This window comes from Bufo bufo, chromosome 6 (assembly GCF_905171765.1).
Source record: "Bufo bufo chromosome 6, aBufBuf1.1, whole genome shotgun sequence".
Classification (NCBI taxonomy): domain Eukaryota; kingdom Metazoa; phylum Chordata; class Amphibia; order Anura; family Bufonidae; genus Bufo; species Bufo bufo.
In genome coordinates, this window is record NC_053394.1 from 222034281 (window position 1) to 222055966 (window position 21686).

Consider the following 21686-nt stretch of genomic DNA (forward strand, 5'->3'; position numbering starts at 1 on the left):
AATGGATGTATTTCAAATGGCTGTATTTTAAATCCCTGAATCAAACCCCTGTATGTAGAGGGGGTATCTCACACTGTCTGAACCAGTGTACGCCTGAAGTAAATATTTCTTTGCCCAAAATTGCTGTATTTCAAATGGCTGTATTTCAAATCCCTGTATCAAACCCCTGTATGTAGAGGAAGTATCTCACACGATCTGAACCAGTGTAGGCCAAAATTAAATATTTCTTTGCATAAAATGGATGTATTTCAAATGGCTGTATTTCAAATCCCTGAATCAAACCCCTGTATGTAGCGGGCGTATCTCACAGGGCATGAAACAGTGTAGGCCTGAAGTAAATATTTATTTGCCCAAAATGGCTTTATTTCAAATGGCTGTATTTCAAATCCCTGAATCAAACCCCTGTATGTAGAGGGTGTATCTCACACAGTCTGAACCAGTGTAGGCCTGAAGTAAATATTTCTTTGCCCAAAATGGCTGTATTTCAAATGGCTATATTTCAAATCCCTGAATCAAACCCCTGTATGTAGAGGGTGTATCTCACACGGTCTGAACCAGTGTAGGCCAAAATTAAATATTTCTTTGCACAAAATGGATGTATTTCAAATGGCTGTATTTCAAATCCTTGAATCAAACCCCTGTATGTAGAGGGTGTATCTCACAGGGCATGAAACAGTGTAGGCCTGAAGTAAATATTTATTTGCCCAAAATGGCTTTATTTCAAATGGCTGTATTTCAAATCCCTGAATCAAACCCCTGTATGTAGAGGGTGTATCTCACACGGTCTGAACCAGTGTAGGCCTGAAGTAAATATTTATTTGCCCAAAATTGTTGTATTTCAAATGGCTGTATTTCAAATCCCTGTATGTAAAGGGTGTATCTCACACAGTCTGAACCAGTGTAGGCCTGAAGTAAATATTTCTTTGCTCAAAATGGCTGTATTTCAAATCCCTGAATCAAACCCCTGTATGTAGAGGGGGTATCTCACACGATCGGAACCAGTGTAGGCCTAAATTAAATATTTCTTTGCACAAAAAGGATGTATTTCAATTGGCTGTATTTGAAATCCCTGAATCAAACCCCTGTATGTAGAGGGTGTATCTCACACGGTCTGAACCAGTGTAGGCCTGAAGTAAATATTTCTTTGCCCAAAATGGCTGTATTTCAAATGGCTGTATTTCAAATCCCTGAATCAAACCCCTGTATGTAGAGGGGGTATCTCACACAGTCTGAACCTGTGTAGGCCAAAATTAAATATTTCTTTGCACAAAATGGCTGTATTTCAATTGGCTATATTTCAAATCCCTGAATCAAACCCCTGTATGTAGAGGGTGTATCTCACACGGTCTGAACCAGTGTAGGCCTGAATCAAATATTTATTTGCCCAAAATGGCTGTATTTCAAATGGCTGTATTTCAAATCCCTGAATCAAACCCCTGTATGTAGAGGGGGTATCTCACACGGTCTGAACCAGTGTAGGCCTGAAAATAGTGTTTTTTGTCAAAAAAGTGTGTTTTTCAAACCCCAGAAATTGATGGCTGTATTTCTTAAATTGCACACTGACTAATCCAGATGTTGTAGATTGCCAAAAAAGTGTTTTTTTGGTAACAGAATAAGAAAGCTGTATATATTAAACTTGAATTTAACACTTGCAGATCAGGAAAATACATTTTTTTGGCAAAAAAAAGTGTTTTTCTAACCCCAGAAAATGATGGGTGTATTTCTAGCTTAAATTGCACACTGACTAATCCTAATGTTGTAGTTTGCCAAAAAAATTGTGATTTGCAATGTCCCAAAAGCTCAGATGCAGTGCTGGTGCACTGAGCTTGCATAAAATGGCCGCCGCCGCCACCCACCTAACTAACAGAATTATAAAAAATATTTTTTTTTGCTCAATGGCCTCAGGGCAGGGTAAAACGATAGTGCCCTGCACCCACACAACTATTTTTCTGTAGATCGCTGAGTTAGATTCTCTCCTATTCTCTCCCTGAAATCACAAGTCCAGCAGCATCCTCTCCCTACACTTGTAACAGCAGAGTGACGTGCAGCGCTACATGACTCAAGCTTATATAGAGCCTGGGTCACATGCTGCTCTGGCCAATCACAGGCATGCCATTAGTAGGCATGGCTGTGATGGCTTCTAAGGTCAGACAGTTAACCGCTTGTTGATTGGCTGCTCTGCAGCCTTTCAGAAAGCACTAAGAAAGCGCCGAACACCGAACCCGAACCTGAACTTTTACGGAAATGTTCGGGTTCGGGTCCGGGGTCCAAAAATCCTAAAGTTCGGTACGAACCCGAACTTTGCAGATCGGGTTCGCTCAACCCTAGTGACGAGAAAACAGTCTCAGAATGGGACACATAAAGGGACACATTTTAGATTTGCAAAAAATGGCCTGGTCCTTAAGGTGAAAAATAGCAGGGTCCTGAAGGGGTTAAAAGTACTTTCTCTTCACAGCGAAGCAATGGATTGCTAAGTGAAAGTTATTATTAAATTAACCACTTAAAGGGTTTCTATCACTTCGTATGCCATAGTTAGCTCTCAGACACTAGCGATCCGCTAGTGTCTGCTCTGGCCAACCATCCTAATATAAGAGCTTTTTGGGCAGCCGTTTTGCTAAAAAAATAACTTTTATAAATATGCTAATGAGCCTCTAGGTGCTATGTGGGCGTCATTAGCACCTAGAGGCTCCGTCTACCTTCATACACAGCCACCGCCCAGCGCGTCCCTCCAGCCCGCCCATCTCCTGATGAATGCGATCCTCCGTGTGACGCAACGGACGAATTCTCGCGCATGCGCCGTGCGCGGCTGTATTCGGCGCATGCGCAGAGAATGTCTGACCACTTCCCTGCTCAGACATCTCCACTGCGCCTGTTCCTTGGAGCACTATGACGTCATCGGCGCAGGCGCAGTGGAGATATCTGAGCAGGGAAGTGGTCAGACATTCTCTGCGCATGCGCCGAATACAGCCGCGCACGGCGCATGCGCGAGAATTCGTCCGTTGCGTCACACGGAGGATCGCATTCATCAGGAGATGGGTGGGCTGGAGGGACGCGCTGGGCGGTGGCTGTGTATGAAGGTAGACGGAGCCTCTAGGTGCTAATGACGCCCACATAGCACCTAGAGGCTCATTAGCATATTTATAAAAGTTATTTTTTTAGCAAAACGGCTGCCCAAAAAGCTCTTATATTAGGATGGTTGGCCAGAGCAGACACTAGCGGATCGCTAGTGTCTGAGAGCTAATTATGGCATACGAAGTGATAGAAACCCTTTAAGGACCACAGGTTTATACCCCCCTAAAGACCAGGCCCTTTTTTACAAATCGGCACTCCACAACTTTAGCGGTTTATTGCTCGGTCATGCAACTTACCACCCAAATGAATTTTACCTCCTTTTCTTCTCACTAATAGAGCTTTCATTTGGTGGTATTTCATTGCTGCTGACATTTTTACTTTTTTTGTTATTAATCGAAATTTAACGATTTTTTTGCAAAAAAATGACATTTTTCACTTTCAGTTGCAAAATTTAGCAAAAAAAACAACATCCATATATAAATTTTTCTCTAAATTTATTGTTCTACATGTCTTTGATAAAAAAAAAATGTTTGGGTAAAAAAAAAATGGTTTGGGTAAAAGTTATAGCGTTTACAAACTATGGTACAAAAATGTGAATTTCCGCTTTTTGAAGCAGCTCTGACTTTCTGAGCACCTGTCATGTTTCCTGAGGTTCTACAATGCCCAGACAGTACAAACACCCCACAAATGACCCCATTTCGGAAAGTAGACACCCTAAGGTATTCGCTGATGGGCATAGTGAGTTCATAGAACTTTTTATTTTTTGTCACAAGTTAGCGGAAAATGATGATTTTTATTTTTTTTTTCTTACAAAGTCTCATATTCCACTAACTTGTGACAAAAAATAAAAACTTCCATGAACTCACTATGCCCATCAGCGAATACCTTGGGGTGTCTTCTTTCCAAAATGGGGTCACTTGTGGGGTAGTTATACTGCCCTGGCATTCTAGGGGCCCAAATGTGTGGTAAGGAGTTTGAAATCAAATTCTGTAAAAAATGACCAGTGAAATCCGAAAGGTGCTCTTTGGAATATGGGCCCCTTTGCCCACCTAGGCTGCAAAAAAGTGTCACACATCTGGTATCTCCGTATTCAGGAGTAGTTGGGGAATGTGTTTTGGGGTGTCATTTTACATATACCCATGCTGGGTGAGATAAATATCTTGGTCAAATGCCAACTTTGTATAAAAAAATGGGAAAAGTTGTCTTTTGCCAAGATATTTCTCTCACCCAGCATGGGTATATGTAAAATGACACCCCAAAACACATTCCCCAACTTCTCCTGAACACTTTTTTGCAGCCTAGGTGGGCAAAGGGGCCCATATTCCAAAGAGCACCTTTCGGATTTCACTGGTCATTTTTTACACATTTTGATTTCAAACTTCTTACCACACATTTGGGCCCCTAGAATGCCAGGGCACTATAACTACCCCACAAGTGACCCCATTTTGGAAAGAAGACACCCCCAGGTATTTCGTGATGGGCATAGTGAGTTCATGGAAGTTTTTATTTTTTGTCACAAGTTAGTGGAATATGAGACTTTGTAAGGAAAAAAAATAAATAAAAAAAATCATAATTTTCCGCTAACTTGTGACAAAAAATATAAAATTCTAGGACCTTGGGGTGTCTTCTTTCCAAAATGGGGTCACTTGTGGGGTAGTTATACTGCCCTGGCATTTTCCAGGGGCCCTAATGTGTGGTAAGTAGGTAAATGACCTGTGAAATCCTAAAGGTGCTCTTTGGAATGTGGGCCCCTTTTCCCACCTAGGCTGCAAAAAAGTGTCACACATGTGGTATCGCCGTATTCAGGAGAAGTTGGGCAATGTGTTTTGGCGTGTCTTTTTACATATACTCATGCTGGGTGAGAGAAATATCTCAGCAAAAGACAACTTTTCCCATTTTTTTTATACAAAGTTGGCATTTGACCAAGATATTTATCTCACCCAGCATGGGTATATGTAAAATGACACCCCAAAACACATTGCCCAACTTCTCCTGAGTACGGCGATACCAGATGTGTGACACTTTTTTGCAGCCTAGATGCGCAAAGGGGCCCACATTCCTTTTATGAGGGCATTTTTAGACATTTGGATCCCAGACTTCTTCTCACGCTTTAGGGCCCCTAGAATGCCAGGGCAGTATAAATACCCCACATGTGACCCCATTTTGGAAAGAAGACACCCCAAGGTATTCAATGAGGGGCATGGCGAGTTCATAGAATTTTTTTTTTTTTGGCACAAGTTAGCGGAAATTGATTTTATTTATTTTTTTCTCACAAAGTCTCCCGTTCCGCTAACTTGGGACAAAAATTTCAAGCTTTCATGGACTCAATATGCCCCTCACGGAATACCTGGGGGTGTCTTCTTTCTGAAATGGGGTCACATGTGGGGTATTTATACTGCCCTGGCATTCTAGGGGCCCTAAAGCGTGAGAAGAAGTCTGGAATATAAATCTCTAAAAAATTTTACGCATTTGGATTCCGTGAGGGGTATGGTGAGTTCATGTGAGATTTTATTTTTTGACACAAGTTAGTGGAATATGAGACTTTGTAAGAAAAAAAAAATTATTTCCGCTAACTTGGGCCAAAAAAATGTCTGAATGGAGCCTTACAGGGGGGTGATCAATGACAGGGGGGTGATCAGGGAGTCTATATGGGGTGATCACCCCCCTGTCATTGATCACCCCCCCTATAAGGCTCCATTCAGATGTCCGTATGTGTTTTGCGGATCCGATCCATGTATCCGTGGATCCGTAAAAATCATACGGACATCTGAATGCAGCCTGACAGGGGGGGTGATCAATGACAGGGGGGGTGATCAATGACAGGGGGGTGATCAATGACAGGGGGGGGGATCAATGACAGGGGGGTGATCAGGGAGTCTATATGGGGTGATCACCCCCCCTGGAAGGCTCCAGGGAGACGCCTGTATGTGTTTTGCGGATCCGATCCATCTATCAGTGGATCCGTAAAAATCATACGGACATCTGAATGCAGCCTGACAGGGGGGGGTGATCAGGGAGTCTATATGTGGTGATCACCACAGTCATTGATCACGCCCCTGTAAGGCTACATTCAGACGTCCGTATGCGTTTTGCGGATCCGATCCATCTATCAGTAGATCCGTAAAAATCATGCGGACATCTGAATGGAGCTTTACAGGGGGGTGATCAATGACAGCGGGGTAATAAATGACAGGGGGGTGATCAGGGAGTCTATATGGGGTGATCACCACAGTCATTGATCACGACCCTGTAAGGCTCCATTCAGACGTCCGTATGCGTTTTGCGGATCCGATCCATCTATCAGTGGATCCGTTAAAATCATGCGGACATCTGAATGGAGCTTTACAGGGGGGTAATCAATGACGGGGGTGATCAGGGAGTCTATATGGGGTGATCACCACAGTCATTGATCACGCCCCTGTAAGGCTCCATTCAGACGTCCGTATGCGTTTTGCGGATCCGATCCATCTATCAGTGGATCCGTAAAAATTATGCGGACGTCTGAATGGAGCTTTACAGGGGGGTAATCAATGACAGGGGGGTGATCAGGGAGTCTATATGGGGTGATCACCACAGTCATTGATCACGCCCCTGTAAGGCTCCATTCAGACGTCCGTATGCGTTTTACGGATCCGATCCATCTATCAGTGGATCCGTAAAAATCATGCGGACATCTGAATGGAGCTTTACAGGGGGGTAATCAATGACAGGGGGGTGATCAGGGAGTCTATATGGGGTGATCACCACAGTCATTGATCACGCCCCTGTAAGGCTCCATTCAGACGTCCGTATGCATTTTGCGGATCCGATCCATCTATCAGTGGATCCGTAAAAATCATGCGGACGTCTGAATAGAGCTTTACAGGGGGTAATCAATGACAGGGGGGTTTTCAATGACAGGGGGGTGATCAGGGAGTCTATATGGGGTGATCAGGGGTGATCAAGGGTGAATAAGGGGTTAATAAGTGACAGGGGGGGGGTGTAGTGTAGTGGTGCTTGGTGCAACATATTACTGAGCTACCTGTGTCCTCTGGTGGTCGATCCAAACAAAGGGGACCACCAGAGGACCAGGTAGCAGGTATATTAGACGCTGTTATCAAAACAGCGTCTGATATACCTTTCAGGGGTTAAAAAAAACACATCTCCAGCCTGCCAGCGAACGATCGCCGCTGGCAGGCTGGAGATCCACTCTCTTACCTTCCGTTCCTGTGAGCGCGCGCGCCTGTGTGCGCGCGTTCACAGGAAATCTCGGCTCACGCGAGATGACGCCAATCGGCGTTAGCGTAGCCTGGGGGAGCCGTCGCGATGACGCCTTTCGGCGTTACAGTTGCGGCAAGTGGTTAAGCTAATCTAGCCCTACAAGTTATTATGTCTAGTTTAACTGGGAATTTCCTGTTGACATATTCCCTTTGAATATAAATATACTCTGTGTATTAGGCTACTTTCACATCTGCATTTTTGCTGGATCCGTCAAGGATCACTAAAAAATATTTCCTTCATGAAAATACAACCGTCTCCATCCGTTATGAAGAGATCTGGCGGTATTATCTCTAAAATAGTCATGACGGATCTGTCTCTAAAACCATTGTAAGTCAATGGGTGAGGGATCCGTTTTCTGTGTCAGAAAACGGATCTGTTTCCATTGACTTCCATTGTGAGTCATGACAGATCAGTCTTGCTCCGTATCCCAGGAAGCACTCAAATGCGCTGCTTGCTGCGCTTTTGTGTGCGTCATGGGAACACAATGAAACTGAATACAATCTGGTGCACTCTGTTACCTTCAGTTCAGTTTTGTCCCCATTGACAATGAATGGGGACAAAACAGAAGCGTTTTCCTCCGCTATTTAGATAGTGTGACAGAACTCAATAGCGGAAAGGGAAAGCGCAGGTGTCAAACTAGCCTAATATGTGTGTTTATCAAGGCGGGATCAGCCCTGGCATTTTAAAACAGTGCGGCACACTTGCTGTGTGGGGAATGTGAAATATGTTTGTACTCTTCCCTTTCCCCCTCCCCAGTGCTAATAGCATATTTAGATGGACATTACATTCCCATCACATCCATTAATGTCTTCTTTCATGTAGATTTTGGTGCAGCTTTATCAAAACTAGTGTAAAGGAAAAATGGCTTGGTTGCCCATAGCAACCAATCAGATTCCACCTTTAATTTTTCAGAGCTCTTTTTGAAAATGAAGGGTGGAATCTGATTGGTTGATATGGGCTCCCTAATGGTTCTAAATACTGGACTTACGAAATAATAGTGCCATATAGATATTTTCCATTCCGCGACCACCTATTATAATTCTCTCCCAGAGTGCTCCCATTACTAATAGTGTCACATACAATGATAATGCGCCTTGACAGTGCCCCTATTAGCAATTGTGCCTTCTATATTGTGCCCAATAATAATAATGCGCCCCACAGTACTATTCGTAGCAATAATCCCTTCAATTGCCCTCAGTAGTGATAAAGCTCCCCAAAGTGCCCCCAGTAGTAATAGGGTACCTAAACTGCCCCCAATAGTTATAGGACCACCTAAAGTGCCCCCCAGTAGTAATAAGACCCTATAAAGTGCCCCAGTAGTAATAAAGCCTCCTAAAGTGCCCCAGTAGTAATAAACCCCCTAAAGTGCACCCAGTAGTAATAAACCCCCTAAAGTGCACCCAGTAGTAATAAGGCCTCCTATAGTGTCGCCAGTACAATAGTTACAATGACCCCTGTTATTGCCAGCAGTACTAATAATGTCCTACTGTAGAGCCCCAGATAGTTATAATGCCACCCTGTATTGCCCCAGTAATTACACTGCACCGCGTATTTCCCCATCTGCTGCCAGTCTAGTGGCCTATGATAGTGAGTGGTGGGGCTGGGAACCATTTGTTCTCATGCCCTGCCTTACAATTCTACTGTATCGCTGTTCTGAGAATGGAGATACAGTTGTATCTTCGAATAAATTTCAGCCCCTCTACCTTTGGGACCCTGGGCTCAAGACCAGAATGTTTTGGCCTAGAGACTCCCGGGGCGGTGCACTTCGGCCCCAGACAATTTTCTATTTGCCAGAATTGCAAGATGGGCAGTTTGGCCCTGTTGTGTGTATCTATATTTATTTATTCAATCAATCATTTTTTCTGTCTATTTCTACATTTTCCTTCAGCAAGAATGCATTCATTTAAGTCAATTTCTCAGCTTTTTTTTTTATAATATAATAACCCGATAACCAGTTTAGTGCAGAAGGGCACAGCACTGTTATTTCTCCTAATTTAATTCTCCTAGAGTTACCATTATATAGCCAAATTCATTTTAAATATCACAGTGCTTACAAAATGTTTTGCTTTTCCCAAGCAAGTGACTCATCAAATATGCATAAGCATTTCATATGTTCAGTTATATAATGGTCCTGCATACTTTTACCTTGATAGGTCAATGGCAAAGGATTGATAGATTCAGCTTAAGCCAACATTGCAATTGCTGTGTCCCATCTGCCAATGCAAGCATAATGGTGTGCTCTAACAGATGCCAGTTGTTGCCAATCCTCTGTGAAATCCTGCTTTTCTCATAAGGATGAAGCTTGCACATGCCCATTCATCCTGACCTGTTCTGTCTTGATACACATGGCTTCCCACTAGACCCACTACAGCCAGCTGAAATTCTCTACTCATTACACAGGCGGTAAGCTTCTGAGCTGGAGAGTTGGTTACATTCTAAACACTGTGATACTCATACATACCATTTTCTGCCAGCATCTGGAGGACCTCAATGATAATTTCAACTCTTTCATGGTTTTCTGCCCTCTTCAGCTGCTTTACCAGCTGTTCAACAACCATGGTTTTACTTAAAGCTTCCTTAGCACTATCTAAAATGCAAGAAACCCAAAAAAAAAAATCCATTACTTTCCAGAACTTTCAACTACATGGGAAAAATAATACATTTTCCTTAATTTAGTCAATCCTAATAATGCTGTACTATAGAGGGCAGCTATGCCACTAAAATGCCAATCAATGTCAATGTTCCAGTTGGTTGACTGGTAAATAGTGAGTTACGTGGAAGCCCTTTCATTTGTTTAAAAGTAAGAATTGCTGATAAAAACTAGACTATAGGAAAAAGATGAACCTTATACAGTGAAATTACAAGTTACAAACAGAAAGGTAGCCACAACAATTATCATAAGTGAGCAGGTAATATTACCATGTAGAATACAAAAAATGCCTATATAATAATTTGATACAGTGCCCTAGTAATACCACCTAAATAGCACTGTTCTATAATGGCCATATAACAGTGAGTGAATCCTAGTTTCCAAGCCAAACAAATGGATCTATGGATCATTCTAGAGGAGGATGGTGAAGGCCCCCTTCTGCAATTCTTAGCACCTCATGTACAAAGTGGGTGTAGAACTACTGTGTCAACTGAACAAATCTGACTTGGAGCTACTCCTAAGGGTATTACCCTGCCAATCTCTACCATTTAACCCCTATACAGGGATCTGGACTTCTGCAGGTAAACCACCAGGCTGTTACCTCTTGGAGCAGTCTCTGTTTTGTTGATAGCTGACCCATGGGGGTCAAGGGATACCAGTGCCAAGCACCGAGGAATTAGTCAAAATCGTGGTCAGAAAAAGTCTGAGGTCAGTACAGGCAGAGTAAAAGCAATCTGATAAACAGTCTGAGGTCAGAAGGGCAGCTACGGTCAGTACGGAGATCAGACAAAAGTCAGGTTAGGCAGCAAAGGGACAAATCCAGACAGACAAGCACATAATAGTACACCTTGGCAGGACATCAACACCTATTGCTCAATAACCTTCCCACAGAGGATGGTGCCATAAGCACCTCAAAATGACCAGTCATTGGCTGATGAAGATTAGGGTGCCTGCAGGCCATGCAGAGGGGAGTGTGTGCAAGCTACGGCAGAGTGAGAGAGGCCGAGCTACCAAACAGGCCGCAGCCTGTGTGGTGGGACAGAGCTACCCCAGTAACTGGGCTCGCCAGGAAGAATCATATATTGTGCTTGTGAATAAACCAGGAATATGTATTACGTAGGTTTCTAAGAATAGAACAAAAAAAATATATAGATGTCTCTCCTGGGATTTGAACCTGTCATAACAACTAACCGAAGCCCCTTAATTTTGCAGCGGGAGCACCAATAAGAGGACAGAGGGAGCCCCATGCCTGTCTAAGCCCACAGATGCTAAAGTTGCTATTGAAAGTGGCATCATAAGGGTTAAATGATTGAAATTGGAGTCATCTACATTTCCGGTCACAGCTGGTGGATTCCTGCTGTATTGTATAGCTGGCAACAGGCGTATACAGAGCGAGGTCAGTGCATGAGCCTGCTTGATACAACCCCTTAAAGTCAATCATGTACAAGGGGTTAAGGGGTTAATTAATGTGTAGCCATATAAGTATAGGAGCTGAAGGTAAAAGAAAAAAAAAATGTTTCGGTGTCACTCTTTCCTTTAAAGTGGGTTCTCCTGAAAAAAAGATTGGTCTAGTAACTGGAAGCTATAAATAGGTTGATGCTTAAATGTTGTTTATTAGGTCAGCGACTTCAGGTCCATTTATCCATAAACACATATAAATAGTAAAAAGTTGCAGCACTCATTAAATATCCAAAATTGCGGTTATTTATTGAAATATAAAATACATCATGGTCTGAGATGTGGGTGACATGTGACAGTTGCGGCCATTTTGCGCTATCCAGGCTTTATCGGGCTCTATATGTCATGGTGTCGGCATAAGTCTTATACGTGCACCCAGTGTCATTACCAAGGTAACTATGATAGCATCACTGGTAGAGATGGCCTTGAGGTTCGCCCGGCGGTCGTTTCGCAGCGAACTTTACTCGTTCGCGATTCGCCGAATATGTGAACATATGGCGATGTTCGCATGGGCCATATTCTTTTGCATTGCGCTGAACTTTGACCCATGACACATCCATCAGGTGGGACAGGACAGCCAATTGAGACGTTTCAGCACATGGACACCCCACCACCCTATAACAGAATCTGATCTGGCAGCCATTTTCCATTCTATGTTTTGCCAGTGTAGGTAGAGGTTGCTTTGTGGAGCACGGACAGACTGTTAGGGACATTAAACGCTAGCTAATAGAGCCACAAAAGTCCTTTTAAGGACTGGTATAGATGTGCTATCGATAGGTGTGATATACTGAGGGGTGTGATATACTTATACTTTCTAACATAGAAAGTATATTATAGTGCATTTGTATTGTGCAGCAGTTGTGTGCGGTTCTGCTACGATATTGCAACTATATAGAGGGACAAACGCTACTGGAATAATTAATTGCAACTAATGTGTGATATACCTGTTGCCCCAAAAAAACGGATTGAGGGGGGAGATATACCTGCTTCCACAAAATACTGATTGAGGGGTGCGATATACCTGCTTCCACCAAATATTGATTCAGGGGTTCTATATACCTGTTTCCACAAAATACTGATTGAGGGGTGTGATATACCTGCTTCTACAAAATACTGATTAAGGGGTTCTATATACCTGCTTCCACAAAATACTGATTGAGGGGTGTGATATACCTGCTTCCACAAAATACTGATTAAGGGGTTTGATATACCGAACTGGATGGATAAATGTCTTTTTTCAGCCTTATGTACTATGTTACCTGCTTCCACAAAATACTGATTAAGGGGTTTGATATACCTGCTTTCACAAAATACAGATTGAGGGGTGCAATATACCTGCTTCCATCAAATATTGATTCAGGGGTTCTATATACATGTACCTGTTTCCACAAAATACTGATTGAGGGGTGCAATATACCTGCTTCCATCAAATATTGATTCAGGTGTTCTATATACATGTACCTGTTTCCACAAAATACAGATTGAGGGGTGCAATATACCTGCTTCCATCAAATATTGATTCAGGGGTTCTATATACATGTACCTGTTTCCACAAAATACTGATTGAGGGGTGCAATATACCTGCTTCCATCAAATATTGATTCAGGGGTTCTATATACATGTACCTGTTTCCACAAAATACTGATTGAGGGGTGTGATATACCTGCTTCCACAAAATACTGATTAAGGGGTTCTATATACCTACTTCCACAAAATACTGATTGTGGGGTGCGATGTACCTGCTTCCACAAAATACTTATTGAAGGGTACAATATTTTGCCTTCCTCTGGATCAACTTGCACGATGACAGGCCCAACTGGATGGACAAATGTCTTTTTTCGGCCTTATGTACTATGTTACTATGTTACTATGTTACCTGCTTCCACAAAATACTGATTAAGGGGTTTTATATACCTGCTTTCACAAAATACAGATTGAGGGGTGCGATATACTTGCTTCCACAAAATATTGATTATGGGGTTTGAAATACCTGCTTCCACAAATACTGATTGAGGGGTGCAATATACCTGCTTCATCAAAATACTGATTAAGGGGTTCTATATACCTAATTCCACAAAATACTGATTGAGGGGTGTGATATACCTGCTTTAACAAAATAATGATTATGGGGTTTGATATACCTGCTTCCACAAAATGCAGATTGAGGGGTGCAATATTTCAGCTTCCACAAAATACTGATTATGGGGTTTGAAATACCTGCTTCCACAAAATACTGATTGAGGGGTGGGATATACCTGAGTTTACAAAATACTGATTAAGGGGTTCTATATACCTGCTTCCACCAAATATTGATTGAGGCCTGCGATACACCGGCTTCCACAAAATACTGATTGAGGGATACGATATACCTGCTTCCACCAAATATTGATTCAGGGGTTCTATATAGTTGTTTCCACAAAATACTGATTGAGGGGTGCGATATACCTGCTTCTACAAAATACTGATTAAGGGGTTCTATATACCTGCTTCCACAAAATACTGATTGAGGGGTGGGATATACCTGCTTCTAAAAAATACTGATTGAGGGGTGCGATATACCTGCTTCCACCAAATTTTGATTCAGGATTTCTATATACTTGTTTCTGCAAAATACTGATTGAGGGGTGTGATATACTTGCTTCAACCAAAAATTGATTGAGGCCTGCGATACACCGGCTTCCACAAAATACTGATTGAGGGGTGCGATATACCTGCTTCCACCAAATATTGATTCAGGGGTTCTATATAGCTGTTTCCACAAAATACTGATTGAGGGGTGCGATATACTTGCTTCCACAAAATATTGATTATGGGGTTTGAAATACCTGCTTCCACAAATACTGATTGAGGGGTGCAATATACCTGCTTCATCAAAATACTGATTAAGGGGTTCTATATACCTAATTACACAAAATACTGATTGAGGGGTGTGATATACCTGCTTTAACAAAATAATTATTATGGGGTTTGATATACCTGCTTCCACAAAATGCAGATTGAGGGGTGCAATATTTCAGCTTCCACAAAATACTGATTATGGGGTTTGAAATACCTGCTTCCACAAAATACTGATTGAGGGGTGGGATATACCTGATTTTGCAAAATACTGATTAAGGGGTTCTATATACCTGCTTCCACCAAATATTGATTGAGGCCTGCGATACACCGACTTCCACAAAATACTGATTGAGGGATGCAATATACCTGCTTCCACCAAATATTGATTCAGGGGTTCTATATAGCTGTTTCCACAAAATACTGATTGAGGGGTGCGATATACCTGCTTCTACAAAATACTGAATAAGGGGTTCTATATACCTGCTTCCACAAAATACTGATTGAGGGGTGGGATATACCTGCTTCTAAAAAATACTGATTGAGGGGTGCGATATACCTGCTTCCACCAAATTTTGATTCAGGGTTTCTATATACTTGTTTCCACAAAATACTGATTGAGGGGTGTGATATACTTGCTTCAACCAAAAATTGATTGAGGCCTGCGATACACCGGCTTCCACAAAATACTGATTGAGGGGTGCGATATACCTGCTTCTATAAAATACTGATTAAGGGGTTTTATATACCTGCTTCCACCAAATATTGATTGAGGTCTGCGATACACCGGCTTCCACAAAATACAGATCGAGGGGTGCGATATAACTGCTTTCACCAAATATTGATTGAGGCCTGCGATACACCGACTTCCACAAAATACTGATTGAGGGGTGCGATATACCTGCTTCCACCAAATATTGATTCAGGGGTTCTATATAGCTGTTTCCACAAAATACTGATTGGGGGGTGTGATATACCTGCTTCTACAAAATACTGATTAAGGGGTTCTATATACCTGCTTCCACAAAATACTGATTAAGGGGTGGGATATACCTGCTTCTACAAAATACTGATTGAGGGGTGCGATATACCTGCTTCCACCAAATATTGATTCAGGGTTTCTATATACTTGTTTCCACAAAATACTGATTGAGGGGTGTGATATACTTGCTTCAACCAAAAATTGATTGAGGCCTGCGATACACCGGCTTCCACAAAATACTGATTGAGGGGTGCGATATACCTGCTTCTATAAAATACTGATTAAGGGGTTCTATATACCTGCTTCCACCAAATATTGATTGAGGTCTGCGATACACCGGCTTCCACAAAATACAGATCGAGGGGTGCGATATAACTGCTTTCACCAAATATTGATTGAGGCCTGCGATACACCGGCTTCCACCAAATATTGATTCAGTGGTTCTATATACCTGTTTCCACAAAATACTGCTTGAGGGGTGCGATATACCTGCTTCTACAAAATACTGAATAAGAGGTTCTGTATACCTGCTTCCACAAAATACTGATTGGGGGGTGCAATATACCTGCTTCAACAAAATACTGATTAAGGGGTTTGATATACCTGCTTCTATAAAATACAGATTGAGGGGTGCGATTTACCTGCTTCCACCAAATATTAATTTAGGTGTTCTACATACAGTACCTGTTTCCACAAAATACTGATTGAGGGGTGTGATTTACCTGCTTCTACAAAATACTGATTAAGGGGTTCTATATAACGGCTTCCACAAAATAATGATTGAGGGGTGCAATATACCTGCTTCCACCAAATATTGATTTAGGCCTGCGATACACCGCTGTGGCGAAACTAACCTCGCCACTGGGTTTTGCAGGGGCCTGTTTGCCAACCTCTTGCCTCAGGATTATGGCCCATATACTAACTTTGGAGGAGAAGACAGACCGGCCGCACAGCCTAAATCTGTGGAACTGTTTTGGGCAGGTAAGCCATGCTTGCGGTCGGCCAAATGTGACTTCCATGGAATTCGGGAACCCCTGCTCAGATCTGGGTGATTTTGTATGTATATATATTGTGGGGATATGTGGGGTTTTGAGGTGTTTTTTGTGTTTTGGGGAAAAATGTGTGTTTTCTGCCTGTGAGTGATTGTTAGCCCATTATGTTTGGTAATTGTATCACAGGCAGAGATCATTGTGTTTTGGTAATTGTATTTTGTTGATTGCGTCAAAGACAATGCCTATTCTGTTATTGAGTGAATCACAGGCAATGCCATTGTGTTTGTTGAATGTATAGTTTTTGTGTTTAAACTGTAAAGGATTGGCTGCTATGTCATGTCCTCAGTTCCCAACCAGGTCCACGGGGGTGGTACCCTTGTTGGAAAATGTGTATATAAGTCAATGCTGGTGTGTTTAATAAAGAGTTCCTGTTTTACCCTTCATCATGTTGAGGCTGGTGTTTGGGTAACTGATCGACACTGGGCATTGCTATACGCTGAAGATTTGCTATACTCCCCTGGCTATAACTACTAGCTCTTGTAAGAGCTTGTTCATGGTTCCTGCTCTCTGGATTTAGGAGAGGTTCACCCACTGGAAGCTGAAGCCCGGTCTTGGGTCCAGCGTGGGTGGAGGACGGTGAGACCCCAACCAAGCTGCGGCGGTTCATGGGGTCTGTGGTGATTACGGTGTCGAGTGGAGTGCTTGGAGCCCTCGGGAAGCACTAGGAGCATCCATCAACGGAGGTACCCAGTCGGGGTGCCAGGAGATCCGTAACAACCGCCTTTCATAAAATATTGATTGAGGGGTGCGATATACCTGCTTGCACCAAATATTGATTGAGGGGTGCGCTATACCAGCTTCCATCAAATACTGATTGAGGCCTGCAATATATCTGCTTCCACAAATACTGCTCTTCTCTAGGGATTTTGGAGCAGGGTTGTTTTGAAAATGACAGGCAGAGGAAGAGGCAGGCCGTTCCGCAGAGGTAGAAGGGGTTAGGCAGGTGCACCAGACCAGAGGCTAAGTGGGAAGTTGGAGAAGGTGTGTGCGATTACGTCAAAGGATGCACCAGAGTTGGTTGAGTGGCTCACTCAGTCTTCCGCTTCTGCACCCTCCTCATCCTCTGTATCTGCACCCTCCTCACTCTCTGCTCAGATGAGGAAGAGGAGGTAGCAACGGTCTCCACCCAGCGGTCTGACGACAGTACCCAGATCAGCCCAAGAAGGGTGGTCCCCGCTGTTGCTGCCTACTCCGAGATTTCTAATGTCAGTGGTGGTGAAGGAGACAATGATGACGTGTCGATGGGTGTCATGTGGGTGCCCACAAGAGAGCAAGAGGAGGGGAGTTCAGAGGGAGAGATGGAGCAGAAGATAGAGAGGAGAAGGAGGAAGAACTCGCAGCGCGAAGGAGGCAGAAAGCAGACTGCAAATGTATCTGGAGCAAGCCATCCACCATGCATGGTCACATCTTGTGCTCCCCGGACGCCGGTACATGGCTCCGCAGTGTAGGATTTTTTAACGTATAAGCTGCTGACAATAGTGTTTCCATCTGCAGCCTGTGCTGTCAACGCAAGTCGCGGTAAGCCCAACACTCACCTAGGGACGACAGCCTTAAGAAGGCACCTGGCCTCCCATCACCGAGCCCAGTGGGAGCAATGCCGTCAAAACCCACAAAGCCACACTCTTGGTGCTCCACTTCCTGCCTCTTTTCCTTCTCCTCTCTCCTCCCATTTGTCCTCCGCTCCACCTTCCACTGTGACGTCGTCGTGTTCATCTGGCACACCGCAATGGAAGGTCCCGGAGGGAAATATTTCTCTCAGAAGGGCATCCCAGAGCTACATGGCCACGTTTAGCTGCAATTGAATATATCTCTGGCACACAGTGTTGGTGCCAATATACATCTGACCACAGACATGTGCTCTAGCAAACACGGGCAGGGAAGGTACATAACTTTTACTGCCCACTGGGTGAACCTTCGGACGGCCGTCAAGCATGTAACCCGTGGCTCCCGTGTGGATTTGGTGTTAACGCCATGGATTGCATGCAGGCCTGCCTCTTCTTCTCCTCCTCCTACTTCATCCTATGTCTCCTCCTTGGCTGACTCCTCCTTTTCCACTGCTACTGCTTCTTCTGTTGCACCCCCCAAAATCCCCTGAACCTATTTGACGTGCCAGATGAGACGTTGCCATGCTGTGCTGCAGCTGTTGTGCCTGGAAACCAAGAGCCACACCGGTCCTGCATTGCTTTCTGCTCTGCGGTCACAGGCCGATCAGTTGCTAATCCCGCTCAATTTGACAGTTGGTGAAGTGGTGTACGACAACGGTGCCAATCTGCTGAGTGCGCTGAAACAGGGCAAAATGACACCCGTGCCGTCCTGAACTTAGTCGTACAGCGATTCGTTGCCAAATATGCCGGATTCCAGGATGTTTTGCGGCAGGCCCGAAAAATCTCTGGCCATTTTGGAAGATCTTACACGGCCATGGCTCGCCTTGCTGATGTTCAGCGGCGACACCACCTGCCTGTCAGACGTCTGATTTGTGACAGCCCGAAGCGCTGGAACTCCACCTTGTATATGCTTGATAGGCTGCTCCAGCAGCAACGTGCCGTTAATGACTACCTGTACGATCTCTGCAGCAGGACAGGTTCTGGAGAGCTTGGTTTCTTTTCACCGCGCCAGTGTCTGCTCATGCGCGACTCATGCAGAAATCTGCGGCCATTTGATGAGATCACCAAACTGGTCAGTCGCAGCCAGGGCACCATCATTGACATCGTACCCTATGCCTTCTTTCTGGAGTGTGCATTGCACCATGTCATTGATCAAGCCGTCGAGGAACAGGAGTTGGACTTTAAACTTTTCGGGGATCCCTTGTGTTGTTCATGGCTGGGGGGAGGAGACCGAGGACGACATTCTCGTGGGCGATGAGCATGAGCCAGAGCGCTCCACCTCTTCCAATTTAGTGCTAATGGGGGCCTTCATGCGCCAACGTACTTAGACCCCTGCTACAAACACAAAATGGTAGATATGTTACCAGCATCACAGAGGGCTGTCAGAATGCAGCATTTCAAGGCCTTGTTGCGAGAGATGCTGCGAGAGATGCTGCATTCTGCTGTTGCAGGCGCTGGCAGAGGAATTTTCACCCACAGCGAAACGGGTACCAATCCTACCGCGCCTGCAAGAAGATGGCAGTTTGAAGATGTGTTGGTCACTTCGGATATGAGATCATTCTTGCAACCAACCCATCGAGAGCCGCCCTCCAGATCCAGCCTCAGGGAACGCCTAGACCGACAGGTGTCTGACTACATTGGGTAACTGCCGATGTGGACGCTCTGAGAAGCGAAGAACCCTGGACTACTGGGTGTGCAGGCTTGACATGTGGCCAGAGCTGGCACAATTTGCCATGGAACTCTTGGATTACCACCCAGAACAAAAAATGGTCCTTGTCTTATGTATATACAGTGGCATAAAAGGCCTTTTCTGTCTGGTAAATGCATAATTTTTGGGGCTTCGACTCCAGTGGCCTACAGTATAATTTTTATCCAGTGACCGCCTAATGTACCTCCAGACACATAATCACTAGTTCTTTTCTGTCAGGTGAATGCCTAATTTTTAGGCCCTGTACTGGCTTACAGTAAAATTTTTAGCCGGTGACCGCCTATTGTACCTCCAGCCACATCATCAGAAGTTCTTTTCTGTCAGGTGAATGCCTAATTTTTGGGGCCTGTACTGGCCTACAGTAAAATTGTTATCCACTGACTGTCTAATATACCTCCAGCTACATAATCACTTGTTCTTTTCTGTCAGGTTAATGCATAATTTTTGGGGCCTGTACTCCACTGGCCTACAGTAAAATTGTTATCCACTGACCGCCTAATATACCTCTAGACACATAATCACTTGTTTTCTTCTGTCTAGTGAATGCCTAATGCTTAGGGCCTGTACTCCACTGGCCTGCAGTAAAATTGTTATCCACTGACCGCCTTATATATCTCCAGCCAGGGGCGGACTGAGCAGTCGGGCACTTCGGACGTGGTCCGAGGGCCCGGCCGGGAAGGGGGCCCGCAGCGGCGGCAGGTCACAGGCAGATAAACGCTTCCATTGTGGAAGTGTTCATCTCTATAGTCATCTGTATCACTGTCCTGAGGACAGCGATACAGATGTCTGTGCTGTGGGGCAGGGGAGGGAGAGGCGTCTCCCTTCCGTGTTCCTCTGATAGGCTGCTGGCACAAGGCCCGCAGCCTATCAGAGGCCGGTGCAGGCGGCGCAATGCTGTCATCGCGTCATCACTAGGTAGGTAAAAGTGTTTTTTTTCTTTTTATACAGGACTATCTGTTACTGGCACATGGGGGGTAAGGAGAAAGGCATTTGTTACTGGCACATGGGGGGGGGAGACACTTGTTACTGGCACATGGGTAGAAGGAGAGAGGCACTTGTTACTGGCACATGGGATGCACTTGAAACTGGCACATTGGGGGGAAGAGAGGCACTTGTTACTGACATATGGGGGGAACTGGCACTTGTTACTGCCAGATGGGGGGGATAGAGGCACTTGATACTGGCAGATAGGGGTGAGAGCACTTGTTACTGGCACATGGGGGGGAGAGGCACTTGTTACTGGCACATGGGGGGAGAGAGGCACTTGTTACTGGCACATGGGGGAGAGGTACTTGTTACTGGCATATGGAGGGGAGAGAGGCACTTGTTACTGACACATGGGGGGAGAGGCAGTCCGGCGATACGCGTTGGGCGTCTCTCACTTTGTTCAGATCCACTGCAGCAGCTGCTTTTACAGGTTCTGGCTCTTACTCTTTGACCTCATTGCGGTCTGCTTTTATTTATTAGTGGCCATACCTTATTTAACATTTTCTATATGTATCTTATATGTTGACATTGTGTATAGCTGGCATATATCTTACAGTATGTCCTGATTTTGTGGACGTCCAGTGGATTCTGTATGTGTCGGTCTTATTCAGTTACCGACACGTTGTTCATATTGTCTAATAAACTTTATATAATTTTTTTTTAAATTTGGTTATTGTTAGATGTGCATCCTTAGGGTGGTTATTTTGACTTTTCATTGAGTCTATTTGTTTCAGTATTTGTGCACTTCTAGTAAGTATTTGGTGCCTGATATTATGACCTGAAAGCTTTTTAGGTTTGCCTGCCATTAAAGTGAATGGGGCCCGCCTCGAATGCGCGGTTTGAAAACATTTGACTCGAACATGCGTTCGCGAAACGTCCTGGCCGATGTTCGTCCATCACTAATTCCTGGTATATATATAAAATGCACACCAGCGCCATGATGTATGGAGCCTGACGAAGCGCAAATAGCGGGAAACGTCCATCACTGTTAAATGTCACCTGCATTGTAGACCATGGTGTATTTTATATTTCAATAAATAATTTTTATTTTTTTGGGTGAGTGCCACTGACTTTTACT

General features: G+C 44.1%; 1 protein-coding gene across 5 annotated transcripts in view; it reads right to left on the reverse strand.

Annotated features, from left to right (window-relative positions):
- Positions 1 to 21686, reverse strand: part of LOC121004861 (rap1 GTPase-GDP dissociation stimulator 1-like) — a 354733-nt gene that overhangs the window by 150573 nt on the left and 182474 nt on the right. For all 5 annotated transcript variants that reach the window (XM_040437255.1, XM_040437258.1, XM_040437256.1 and 2 more), the window contains one exon: positions 9794 to 9919. In XM_040437255.1, coding sequence (XP_040293189.1) covers positions 9794 to 9919 — 126 coding nt within the window. The remainder of the gene's footprint in view (positions 1 to 9793; positions 9920 to 21686) is intronic.